This window comes from Ursus maritimus, unplaced genomic scaffold (genome assembly GCF_017311325.1).
Source record: "Ursus maritimus isolate PB19 unplaced genomic scaffold, ASM1731132v1 scaffold_24, whole genome shotgun sequence".
Lineage (NCBI taxonomy): Eukaryota > Metazoa > Chordata > Mammalia > Carnivora > Ursidae > Ursus > Ursus maritimus.
Window position 1 is genome coordinate 42529163 of NW_024424897.1, and position 13994 is coordinate 42543156.

At 41.5% G+C, this 13994-nt stretch overlaps 1 protein-coding gene across 1 annotated transcript in view; it reads left to right on the forward strand.

Annotated features, from left to right (window-relative positions):
• EFCAB5 (EF-hand calcium binding domain 5) overlaps positions 1-13994 on the forward strand; it is a 199624-nt gene that overhangs the window by 167328 nt on the left and 18302 nt on the right. The window contains exons 17-20 of the mRNA XM_040641087.1: positions 1355-1644; positions 3163-3332; positions 3826-4054; positions 6477-6629. Of these exons, the coding sequence (XP_040497021.1) occupies positions 1355-1644; positions 3163-3332; positions 3826-4054; positions 6477-6629 (842 nt within the window). The remainder of the gene's footprint in view (positions 1-1354; positions 1645-3162; positions 3333-3825; positions 4055-6476; positions 6630-13994) is intronic.

Consider the following 13994-nt stretch of genomic DNA (forward strand, 5'->3'; position numbering starts at 1 on the left):
TTGTTTAGAATAATTGGGGCTGTTTATGATTATTTAAGTGCCATGATTAATAAAAGCCATAAATTTGACTTAGTGCCTTTGAGGTTCATTCTGGTTGTGTGATATTTATTTATATATTTATATATATTTAAAGTTTTTTAATTTGCATATAGTTGACACACAATGTTACATTAGTTTCAGGAGTACAACATAGTGATTCAACTTCTCTATGTGTTATGCTATGCTCACCTCAAGTATAGCTACCATCTGTCCCCATACAACACTATTACAATATCATCGACTATATTCCCTATGCTGTGCCTTTTATTCCTGTGACTTATTCATTCTATAACTAGAAGTCTGTATCTCCCACTCCCCTTCACCCTTTTTTTTTTTAAGATTTTATTTGTTTATTTGACAGAGAGAGAGACAGACAGCGAGAGAGAGGGAACACAAGCAGGGGGAGTGGGAGAGGAAGAAGCAGGCTCCCAGCGGAGGAGCCTGATGCAGGGGTCGATCCCAGAACGCCAGGATCACGCCCTGAGCCAAAGGCAGACACTTAACAACTGAGCCACCCAGGCGCCCCCCCCTTTACCCTTTCTGTCCATCCCCCTACCTCCCTTCCCTCTGACAACCATAAGTTTGTTCTCTGTATTTGTAGGTCTGATTCTCCTTTTTGTTGCAAGTCGTGTTGTAATTTAATTTTATAAATATGTATTAAGCCTTACTCTTGGTAATCTAATTATGTATAAAATGATGAATACTGGTTTGGGATTATGGAAGTAGGAATGGAGAGGAGTGGCAACAAGATATATTGCCAAAGGCTAACAGGGTAAGATTAAGTGGCCTACCGGATATGGAAGGTAAAAAGTAGGGAGGAGTCAAAGTTGAGTGTGGTAGAGTTAAAAAAACGAAACAGAAGGTGGCCTGGATGGCTCAGTTGTTGAAGCATCCAAGTCTTGATTTTGGTTCAGGTTATGATCTCAGGGTTGTGAGATCAAGCCCCACATCCAGCTGGGCGTGGAGCCTGCTTATAAGTCTCTCTCTCCCTCTCCCTCTGCTCCTCATCCCACTCTCATCTCCCTCCCCCCACTCCGCTCTCTCTCAATCATTCAAAAAAAATTTTTTTTTAATTAAAAAACATTAAAAAAGAAACAAAACGGAAACAGGGAAGATGACACAGGACATCTTGAGCGCAATACAGGGAGCTGCTGTAAGATGTTCCGCTGGGCTTTGAGGTGCCTTTGATATGCCTGATTTTCCATGGGGGAGCAGTTGTCGGGGGCTTCAGTCGGCTATAAGAGGGGAATGAAATAGTCCGTCATAGATAAATGAATTTTTGATTAGTTCTTGGTTTTATGCTTATGTTTTTTAGCTAAACTACACATCCAATTTCCAAAGCCACACCCTGGCCAAGAAGTGAGGTTGTCTTTAAAACAGTTTCAGAAATACATAGAATCGGTTGTATCTGAACTCAGGGGCAATGAAGATCATGTTCTGGAAAGTGTTGTGGAGTTTCTGATGACTACTTTAGAAAGGAGCCATATTGAGAATCTGAGGAATTGTGCTAGACGGAAGTGGCTGTACCAAATCCAGCATGCTGCAGAGACAAGTGGGGTATCCCTGGAGCCAGTGTACACTGAGACCTTTAATGCCCTCACCCAGGTATGGTTTTCTAAAGTGATATATATGAGGAAAAATTTCCTGATAGTAGGTGATGGTCAATGGTTGCAAGGGGGGATCACACTAAATTCTCCCGAAAAATCACTGGGTACTACTATAGATGTTTTATTCATTCCCGAACATTACAATGACCCAAAGCCTAGGAAAGATGTAACTGGAATGATTTTAGGTTGGGAAGGTAGAAAATAGAGAGGAAAGGTATGAAAGACAGAATCATGTCTTAGGATTTCTAATTTCATTTGTGCTGAGAGTCAAATAAGCTTAGAGCAGAAAATAGAGTAATATTGAAAAATACCAGTAAGGAGATGTGCAGGCACTTCAAGCCACATTTCCTTTGCATGATGTTTTGGGAGTTGGTTTACAAAGGAACTATTTAAATCATAAAGTCATTATAAAGTAGGATCCAACATCACACAATATTTCATCACACTGCCTAGAAACACACTGATACCATTATAGAATCGTGTCACTTAAAACACATGCCTCTGATGGGACCACTGCCCACAGCTTTGCCATCCTCTCCAAGACTCCCAAGCTGGCTGCTCCTCCCAGGCAGAAATAGCACGGCTGTCTTCTATATATGTCACAGATTCCCCGAGTCCAGGGAACCTGGAGTCGCTCATCTCAGTTAAATTGCAACACTTAATTAAAGGACTCATTTACTGAATGGCTGAATTACCCAATGTAGTTTGAAGCGGTGTGACCAGGAACAAAAGACCAATCTAGAAAAAGAGGTATTACTCCAATTTGTTTCAGAGATCCTTGGTAGATTTTTGTTACTCTATAGATCTTTTATGTAGAAAAAGAATGAAAGCAGCAGAAAAAAAACCATGAAAAGCAAACCTAAATATATAGAAAGAGGAGACAAAGATCAAGGAAAGCATCCTTCATGTCCCCAACTTATGGACATGCTCAATATGTGTATTAACACATAGTATTGTTAATAACATCATAATATTTTAGGTACAGAGAATTTTCAGTTATTTTAATTAGAAAGAGTGGTTGCATAAAGTCTGCAATCTGGGGCCCCAAGAAATTTTTTCGTGACATAAATCAAATGTCATTGCCAAACTATGTTAAGAATTCCTTGAGAGCATTTTTTTTCTACATTCACTTCATAGTAGACGGTGAAAATCTACTCAAGAAATATGAGTGAAATGAAGCCATATTCTTGCCCTAGCCCTCTAAAATAAATATTTTTAAGTGAAGCCCAGACTATATGACTATAGTTTAAAGGGATCCAAGTTTTAAACCTCTACATTTGAGTAAGATGAGAGGTTTTTTTTTTTAAGTAAACCAGTTCAGTTGACATAAAGTAAATCAATTCCACTCATTAAAACTCAGATTTGGGAGACAGCTGTGGTGTCAGCCTTTTTCCTGCTGCCCATGAATGGTAATTACTGGGGTCAGATGCTCAAAAAGCCTAATGAAGGGAGACATGATTAAAATAATAGCTCTTTGGCCATTGGCAAATATATGGTTGGAAACATTTTGCCATAGGACGCTGAAGCCCATGGAAATAAGAAGATCAGTGCTCACATTTCCCTCTTAGAAGAAAACCAACTACTGCCTGATAGAGGGGAAGCTCTATTGAGGAATGTAGCTTGTACTTTAGATGACGCTCCATTTGTACTGAACAGAGCGCTCTACAGGGACATGAAGGGAATCAGGTAAGAATTTCTTGAGGAGGTTGGTTTTACCCTTCTAAAAAAAATAATTCCCTTTCTGAAGTAAACTAGTATTGAAATCCTAGTTGGCCACCTGAGAGAGAAATGCCTCAGGTCACCAGTGCTTCTGGAGTGGGAGGTGATGGGTTTCTAGTCTTGAATACTTTCACCTGGTTATTTCTAGAGCTCACTCCTAGGCATTGATTTGCCATGTTGGGACTCTGCTTCACATTATCAGCTCAGTTATTTCTGCCTGCTTTAGAAGTTATGTCTCCGGCATCCTGTCTATATATGTTTACCCTGTTATGATCTAAGCTTGTTTTTTTAAATCTTTTTCTCAAGTCAGACTGTCCAAACTGGCAATTTCATGAGTCCACTTCTCTGACATATTATCCCAATAATTATGAATGGAGAATTTATTTAATTTCCTGCAATTTAGTTTCATCTAAAGCCTTCTCCTGGGCCTTTCTACCATCCTCATATTCCTATTCCTCAGCTTTACAGTAGTGGATGAAGGAAAGCCAATACACGTCCCCCAAGTTCAGCACCACGGGAACATCTTTTTCTGGAACCATTCCCTCAAGAAGAGTGATCAAAATGGGTCATTCCTGGCTCTGCCTCTTCAAGATGTATATATGAGGGTCTTTGGGGTCATGGCTGTTGACACCCTAAGAGATGCCAAAAAAATAAACATCTTTGTACCTCATGAGATCAGATTCTATCAGGTAAGTCATGGAGGAATTCTTCAAGAGCAATGGTAGGATTGCCTCTCCTTCTATACTTTTTAAAAAGCAAAACCTAAAACCAGATGAGAGTAAAGCTATATATATTGATAGTGTCACCCTACCTGTTCCTGTTCATTGTGTATATCTAACAGTCTTTGGAGAGGTTCCCCATTACACGTGGAAGGACTCTCAGCCTCAGTTGCACGTCTATGCCTCAGCCTCTGTGGGGAGATTGTCGATATGTGTCCCATTGCACTAATCATAGGAACAGCATTTTATGCTCTAGAACTGAAATCCAACCATTACACTACTAATTAAGACCCGCAAAGTAGGAATGAACCTTTAGAAGGGACACATTTATGTTTTATTAATAGGAGAAACTAGAAATCTTTTACTCTTCCCACAAATGCATTCCCATGGCTCTTGGTTTCAGCGTTACGATTTTTGAGGATGAAGAAGGAAGGAAAAAGCCTAAATCTGTCTTGAGTATGCATGTTTTCAAATTAGATCACAAAAAAGATAGGCACTTTTAAGATGATGACGGGACCATTTCTACAAGCATTTTAATCTGATTTTATGAACAGAAATTTCAAGGAAGGAAGATTGAAAGCCTTTATGGAGATGATGGCCTGAGATGTCGCAGTAATCAGGAACTTGCTATGCTTTTTACCACGTCTTCCTCTCTAAGTCCTTGGCTCTTTATGTTTATTTACCACGATTTAAAATTTTCTCTTCCTGGGGCCCCTGGGCGGCTCAGTCAGTGGAGCGTCCAACTCTTAGTTTCAGTTCAGGTCATGATCTTGGGGTCACGGCATCAAGCACGGAGTCTGCTTGAGATTCTCTCCTTCTCCCTCTGCCCCTCCCCCCACTTGCGCTTTCTCTTTCTCTCTCAAATAAATAAAATCTTTTAAAATAAATTTAAAAATTCCTCTTCCTATTTATTGGATGTATAATTGAGGAAAGTGGTAGAACCTTTTTCCTCTGGGCATCTTTTTTTTTTTAAAGATTTTATTTATTTATTCGACAGAGATAGAGACAGCCAGCGAGAGAGGGAACACAAGCAGGGGGAGTGGGAGAGGAAGAAACAGGCTCCCAGCGGAGGAGCCTGATGTGAGGCTCGATCCCAGAATGCTGGGATCGCGCCCTGAGCCGAAGGCAGATGCTTAACCGCTGTGCCACCCAGGCGCCCCTCCTCTGGGCATCTTTTTAATAATATGCTTCACTCTCATCTGACATAATAATGATGTGAAGATATTAGAAAGAAGATGTAGGAGTATAGAGTTATCAGTAGGTGAATTACGTTAGAGAACATGTCAAAATGAATTTTAAATTGACTCTCTAACAGTGCCTGGGCTCACAGTGCCACTTAGCTCCTGGGACACACTGTTGCTGCTCTCCCAAGTGCAGGGTGGGGGTGTTGTATCCCTTAACAACCAATACAGCGCCCGTGACACAGAGTAAGGAGTCAACTCTTGTGCTTTCCATGTAATACCGAGAAATGTTCAGGAGTGACACTGATCTCTAGGTCAATGTAGTTGACCATTTATGTTTGGGACTTTATTTCATTTCATGCCAAGAATGAAGAAGTAACATTGTGAAAATAAAGTATTATTTGCCACACACACACACAAAAATTGACTCTAGCCCCTGGCAGTAAAGTCTCCTGGGTTACCCTGTGATACCTTGGGTCCTATTACAAAATTCACATAGATTTGAAGAATTTGTGGTTCCTAGAGTCTCTCTTTTTTAAAAATTATTATAAGTCAAGCAAAGGAAGACAATTATCATATGGTTTCACTCATATGTGGAACATAAGGAATCGCGTGGAGGACCACAGGGGATGGGAGGGAAAACTGAATGAGGAGAAATCCTGGAGTCTCTTAACAAGACAACAGATGGGTTCTAAGGACTTCCTATCCCTTCTCTGTGGAACAGGCTCTCTTTATGTCTATGAGAAGACTGTGTAATCTAGCATGTTGCAGGCCATGGAACAGAGCACAGCCTGTACCACCGATCTGATGACAGAAGCCATGTAAATATCCAGACATTCATATTGCATCATATCAGGGCAGCTCCTACCCATCTGCCCAAGGCTGGCATTCGTTCCTGGCTTTTAAATATTTTCCTCATTTCGAACTTTATCTTATTCTTCTGACTCTGTTCTCTGACAGTACATATCACAGATTTCCCTGGATGATTATCAGGAAACATAATAAGCTATGTGGATCTTATAGTAGATCTCTCCTTACACCTTTGATTTCTTGAGATCTTTTTTGCATAGTAGACTCTGGAACACTGCCTTTGGAGAACTAATGAGTAATCTGTCAGAAGTAGAGTATCATTAATTTTATAAGATAATCCAACGATGGATTATTTTGTTATTTTAAAAAGAAAAGACAATGAAAATGTTCTGTCTCTACAGGGTGTCGCCAATGTCTTTAGCACTGCCTATCACTACGTGCACAGCAGGGAGCACATCCTGCATGTCGTGATCACGGGCATTGGCTGGCTCTGTGACATCACATCTGACATTACCACCATCACCACGTACTTCATTGAGCCTGGCCCAACACAGGTAGGCAAGGTTGGGCAGTGTTAGACCTCTAACAGAGTTTCTAGATATTATTGTCTTGCTAATGTTTTTTAAAGATTTTATTTATTTATTCGTAAGAGAGAGATTGGGAGAGCATAGAGGGAGAGTGGGAGGGAGGTAGATTATCCCCACTGAGGAGGGAGCCTGATGTGGGGCTCCATCTCAGGACCTGGAGATTATGACCTGAGCCAAAGGCAGATGCTTAACTGACTGGGCCACCCAGACACCCCTGTCTTACTAATATTTTAAAACCATATTTAGTTAGCTATTAGGCCAACTGGAGACATATTTCCCATAATTCCAATTCAAGAGCATTGGTTGTGAGTGGCAAAAGTCCAACTCAAACTGCCTTAGGCAAAAAAGGGAATTGATTGACTCATGTGAACAAAATGAAGGAAGGAGAGGAGTCAGGCTGGCTTCCAGGACGACCAGAACCAGGAATTAAATACCATCAGGCTCTCTCGTGTTCTTTCTCTCTGCAGCCCTCATGTCTGCCTCCCTCTACACTTTGGCTTGGTCCTTCCAGCTTAAGATAGGCTTTCTCGCCAGGGCAAGCCAGATGCTTAGTAACTAAAAAAGAATCTTTCCTTCTTGTTTCAATTTGGAAAACCCAAGAGGGCTCTTTTTAGTCTATCCTGAGATATGCCCCCCAGCTGGGGGCGGGGGTGGAGGAGTTTACAGTAACTGGCAGCCCCCACCAGAATCATATGGGTGAAGTGGGGAGGGATGAGGCATTGCTGTTTGGAGGGACATAATTACATCACACCAGTTAAAAAAGGCCTATCTATAATGTAATGAGTTTTCACCAAATGTTTATTTTGCTTCTTTACACTTTTTTTCCCCAAGGTTTTATTTCAATTCCAGCTAGTTAACATACAGTGCAATATTAGTTTCAGGTGTAGAATTTAGTGACTTATCACTTATATATAAAACACCTGCTGCTCATCACAACACGTGACCTCCTTACTACCCATCACCTGTTTAACCATTCTGCATGCTCCCCCACCCCCCATTGGCCCACCTCCCCTCCGGTAACCATCAGTTTGTTCTCTATAGTTAAGAGTCTATTTCTTGGTTTGCCTCTCCTTTTTTCACACTTAATTTTATTTATTTTTTCAGATTTATTTATTTATTTAAGAGAGAGAGCAGGGGGAGGGACAAAGGGAAAGAGAGCACCCTGTAGCAGAATCCCTGCTGAGTGCAGAGCCCGATGTGGGGCTCGATCCCAGGACCCTGAGATCATGACTGAGCCAAAATCAAGAGTCCACTGCTCAACTGACTGAGCCACCCAGGCACCCCTACACTTAATTTTAATGTTAGGATTTTGCATGTGGTGAGAATGGATGGAAAGGTGTCTTCCTTTTAAGCAGGCAAAACAATCCTGCGTGGTGCCTGACCAGGTGGTGATTGTACCTTGGTTGTCTCTCAGTCCCTTGGCGGGCCCCCCATACGTGCCTCTCCCCTTCTCTCCAGGATTCTTTCTTTTCTCAGTGGCTGGACCAAGCTGATGAGGCCTTGGCCAAACAGCAGAATCACAGAGTTCTCCGGTGGAATGAACAGAGTGCAGAGGTGGAGAACTCCTAGTCGTGGATGCTGCTCCTGGGGGTGGGGTAGGAAAGGGGCCCTCCAAATGCCCCCAGTGCATGAGGGTGGGGGCTGAGGACCATTCAGTGTAGGGGGGAGACCACCAGGTCTGATAGGCCACAGTTGTACTATGGGATCTGGGGAGGATTTGATTTGGCCAGTGTCCACACTTATGAAGACCCCTGTCAGGGCCTGAAGGGAAATGATAGCTAGGGCACCACAAAGAAAGTTAAAATCACCCGCAGCAGTCAAAAAAAAGCATGGCTTCCGGGGCATGTAGTTTTCACAGTCACAATGCTGTGGACAAGGTCACTAAGATCACTATTCTTCTGACTCACTTTCTGGAGGTGAAGATCATCCCCAAAGTGGGGAGGAGGAGGACCACTCAGCAGCCCAGGGTCTGGGGAGGGTCACAACTGACCAGAACAGCCTGTCCAAGGCTGTGGACAGGAGTTTATCCTAAATGGAAGCTAGGTGAGGTTTTGGTGTTAAAAATGGCTGAGGGTGGCTGTAGGGATACCTTTTTCCAAGTACTTAACCCTGGTAACTTCTTAAGCCTCCCTCTTCCTCATCTTCAGCTCCTCCAATCTATCCTGTTCCCTTCTTCAGCCTGCTCTTGACCTCAAAAAGTAGACAGTATCAATAGGCTCCTTAGCTTCTGCTTAGGTCTGTCCAATGAGATGCACCAGTAGGAGATTGCAGGGCAGAAGGATAGTGAGGCTGGGGTATTTTGCTGCTGGCAGTCTCTCTGCCCGGTTGCTGTGGGTTGGCTCTGTTGTTCTACTAAAGGCCACGACACCTTTAGTCAGGCGACCCTCTCCATACCTGTCCTCCCCAGGTTCTGGTACTTGCTTCTTTCCCCTGCCTCTTCAGTCTAAGAGTGTCACTAGGCCTGGGATTCTAACTACTACCCATGCCTTTACAAATAATCCCCTTATTCAACTCTCTTCAAATTACCCAGTTCTGACATGTCATCTGTTTCCTTCTGGGATCCTGACACAAATTAGAAAGTAGATTCTGAAACACCTATCTTACCTCATGCTCATGTTCCTATAAGGTACAGAGCCACGGGGGAAAAAGAATTCTTGTTCTGCTGACCCTCAATGAAGGAGGATAGGAAATTCAGATTATCTTAGGTATAACACTCATGCTATTTATTATCAATAATAAGTATTATTATTTATTTAGTTTATCACCCCAAATCACCTATGCTTTACTATTTCTTTGCAGTACCAAACTTGTTAAATAGGTAACTGTAGTCAACAGAATAACGGCTACCCCCCAAAGATGTCCATATCCTGATTCCTGGAACCTGGGAATGTGTTACTGTAGTGCAAGAGGGACTTTGCAGATGTGATTCGGATGAAAGGCCTTGAGACAGAGTAATTATACTGGATTACCCAGGTGGTACCAATGTAACCACCTTAAAAGCACAGAACCTTGTCTGGCTGTGGTCCCTGAGAGATGGGAGGTTGGAAGAAGAACCAGAGAAATGGCGGGGGGGGGGGGGGGGGGGCACCTGTTGCTGGTTCTGAGATGCGCAGGGCTATGTACAAAGACTGAGGTTTCTGGGAGCTAAGGGCAGTTCCCAGCTAACAGCCACCGGGGAAACCAAGACCTCAGGCTCTTATTTCGCTGAGGTCTTGAGAGGGACAAGTGGTCAATGTGTGTGCCTGGTTTGTTAATCTGAAGTCATATCAGTAGGTTTTTGAAAAAGCAAATGCCAGAGATTAGTCAGTGATTGCTGCTTTCTATCTCATCACATTGCTTTTCTAAGACAATACAGACTTCCTGCTTGAATGAGAGGGAAGGGGGAGAGATCACCAGGAGGAAGAAAAACACAATAGCACAAGTAATGTTTCACCTCTCATCAGGAAAGAAAGCAGTTTTTTTCTACCCCTGTTTCAAAAATGCTGTTACTCTCTCCGGAACTTTCCTTCCACTTCACCCTGTATCACCTTCAGGCTCTATGTGACACAAACTACAAACATTGCCAAGGAACCTAAGTTCTTTTAATAAAACAAAATCATATCATGATTTTTTGACAAGAATGCCACTTTTTAAAAAATAGAATTTCTTCCAAAAATTACTTATAAATTTAACAAAATTCCAAGAAAAATCCCAAAATGATTTCTTAAATTGGCCAAATGACTTTAATTTTCATCCGGAGGAAGAATAAATGCATGAGCACCGCTGAGAAAGTGAGGGATGAGAGGGAATTACAGTCTAGCAGCCTTGTGGGGAAGAATGGCTACACCGACGCCACGGGATGAAACAGTTAAAGCAAGGTTGCTACATTATGTCAATAAGGTAGAACTTCCTTGCACCAAAATTATAGACAAAATAAGTTGTTTTAAATAAAGTGGGGGGAAATTGCCACATATTTAGCAAAGGGTTTAACACTGTTCTACACAGATCAGTAAGATTAAAAAAAAAATCCAAAAGAAAAATAAGCAAAAGACAAGTCTACTAAAAAAAATTGGGGGGAGGGGGGTGTGCCTGGGTGGCTCTGTTGGTTGAGCAGCTGCCTTCGGCCCAGGTCATGATCTCAGGGTCCTGGGGTCCAGCCCCGTGTTGGGCTCCCTGCTCAGCAGGGAGTCTGCTTCTCCCTCTGCCCCTCCCCCTGCTCCTGAGCATGCTCTCTCTCAAATAAGAAAATCTTAAAAAAAAATTTTTTTTTGTAATATAGCTTAAAATCAGGCAATGTGATGCCCCCAGCTTTGTTTTTCCTTTTCAACAATTCCTTGGCGATTCAGGGTCTTTTCTGGTTCCACACAAATTTAAGGGCTATTTGTTCCAGCTCTTTGAAAAATGTCATTGGTATTTTGATCGGGATGGCATTGAAAGTGTAGATTGCTCTGGGTAGCATAGACATTTTAACTATGTTTATTCTTCCAATCCATGAGCATGGAATGTTTTTCCATCTTTTTGTGTCTTCTTCCATGTCTGTCAACAGTGATCTGTAGTTTCTAGAATATAGATCCTTTCCCTCTCTGGTTAATTCTGATATATCGTATGATTTTTGGTGCTATTGTAAATGGAATCTTGTGGAAGGAGCTGAGATGCCCTTCAACAGACAAATGGATAAAGAAAATGTGGTATATATACATATACATATATATATATATATACAATGGAATATTACTCGGCCATCAGAAAGAACGATTACCCAGAGATCAGTAGGAGAAGGAAGGGAAAAATGAAGGGGGGGTAAACAGAAGGGGGAATGAACCACAAGAGTCTATGGACTCTGGGAAACAAACTGAGGGCTTCAGAGGGGAGGGGAGTGGGGGATTAATACCCCGGTGATGGGTATTAAGGAGGGCACGTATTGCATGGAGCACTGGGTGTTATACGCAAACAATGAATCGAGGAATATTACATCAAAAACTAATGATGTACTGTATGGTGACTAACATAACATAATAAAAAAAATTTTTTAATGCATGCTCAATAAACATGGAAAAAATGTTCCATTCTTATAATGAAATAAATGCAAAGTTAAGTGAAAGTTACCTGTTACCTACTAAATCGAAAAAGATTTTTTTAGCTATAATTTGAAATGCCTTTTAGACTCCAAGTGGAGATATTAAATAGGCAGTTGAATATATGAACTAGCGTTTCCCCCTGCTTGTGCTCAGCCCCTCTCTCTCTTTCTAACAAATAAATCAACAAGATCTTTTTAAAAAATGCAAAAACAGGAGACTGGGTTATATAACATCATGAATGCCTTTCATGCCACCAAATTGTACACTTTTGAATGGTTAAAGTGATAATATTATGCTATGTGTATTTTACCATTATAACCAAAACCAAAACAAAAACCATGAGACTAGATGGAATAACCAAGGGAATGAGTGAAGATAGAAAAAAAAAAAAAAGTCTGAGGTCCAAGCCCTGAGGTAATCCAAGTGTTTGGAATCACTGTGGCTCAAAATTACATTGACTTTGACATATTGTATGAAAAACATTTTGTATCCTGACCCCTGACAAACACACACACACACACACACACACACACACACACACACGTATACCTATTTTTACTATGTGATGTTTCTGATATTTTCTCTTCTATTTTATTTCATTCTTTTTTTAAAAAAAATGTTTGTCAAAAGAGGAAAAAAGCAAAAGAGGATAAATACAAAATAACTTGTAACACATGAGGTGAGAATGAATAGATGCTAGTATACCCACTTTCCAAAGTTCATGTTAGGCCACTTCTCCTTTACAAAAGACCCTCATTAGTACCTGGTTTTCCTGACTGAAAGAAATCCAACGAGAATCTTTGCTTTTATGAAAAAGGGCAAAAAGTGAAAATCGCGTTCAGCGTTTGTTTTGCAGTGAGCCCCCAGAGCCGCAAGAGAAGCCCCATCAGGCTCTCCCCACCCCCCAATTGCGCTCAGCAACTCGGCATCAAGCCACCACACCTTTGAACTGTGTCTGTGAGCATCTGTGCTTTATCTCAATTTATTTTGCACATCCATTAGCAAGATGTGTTCTAAAGCATCAGAAAAGCCTAAGAGAGGTTATTTTGGGGGTCCAGGAATGCTCAAAAATGTTTTGGTATAAGTTAATAGTAATTGCTTTTTCAGTTTATGCTGTTTCAGCTCATGAAAGTTTTCATAGGAATGCTCTACTTTCAGGTAGCGGGGCAAACCTATATTGGAAAAGTAAGGGGGAAAAATAACAAGCCAGTAGCAGAAGAAAGAAAATGGGGGATAATACCATTGCAGCTCTTTTCTCTAAACAGTTTCCTAGAAAATTTTGACTAAAGTGGTTATCTCACTACTGAATGATTACTGAGGCACTTGCTGAATTTATAGTTTCTTGATCCGAGTAAAATTAAATGAAAAGCTTATTATGAGGCATATTCTTTATGAACCCCTATTTTCTATATTATGTTTCCAGTCTTACAGAAGTGGCCAAATTGGGGCACCTGGGTGGGGTAGTCGTTAAGCGTTTGCCTTCGGCTCAGGGCGTGATCCCGTCATTCTGGGATCGAGCCCCACATCAGGCTCCTCTGCTGGGAGCCTGCTTCTTCCTCTCCCACTCCCCCTGCTGTGTTCCCTCTCTCGCTGGCTGTCTCTGTCAAATAAATAAAATAAAATCTTAAAAAAAAAAAGTGGCCAAATTGACACAATTTGGGGGAAGAGGTGGAAACAGGAGAAGAATTGTTTGGCTTGGACTAAAGATTTAAACCCAGGAACATAGTCACAGTGAGATTCTAAACCTCTTAGTCTAGTATATATAACACCAAATAACAAACCATGGAAGAAATAAATTAGGAAAAGCTAGGTGCTCAATTGCCAACGACAGATTCTCTGTTGAACATTTTTCATATAAACAGTTTGGGTGAACACTTGAGGTCATGACAAGAGCAAGCTTCCACACGACAAAGCTGTTGTTCCCCAGAGCACCAGTCATCATACAGTCCTTATAGACCCTGTTATCACAGTTTCCCTTTTAATCAAAGAATTTTTTAAAGGTGGACACAGAAACCCCTTTTTAGGGGCACCTGGGTCACTCAGTCAGTTAAACGTCTGCCTTTGGCTAGGGTTATGATCCTGGGGTCCTGGGATTGAGCCCCGCGTCAGGCTCGCTGCTCAGTGGGGAGCCTGCTTCTCCAGCTCCCTCTGCTTGTGCATTGTCAAAAAAAAAAAAAAAAAACTTTTTATTTCTTCCAATTGAATGTCTTTTCTACAGTTTAGTATATTTTACAGGATAGGTTAATCTTACTTTCTTATAAATAATCTCTACCAA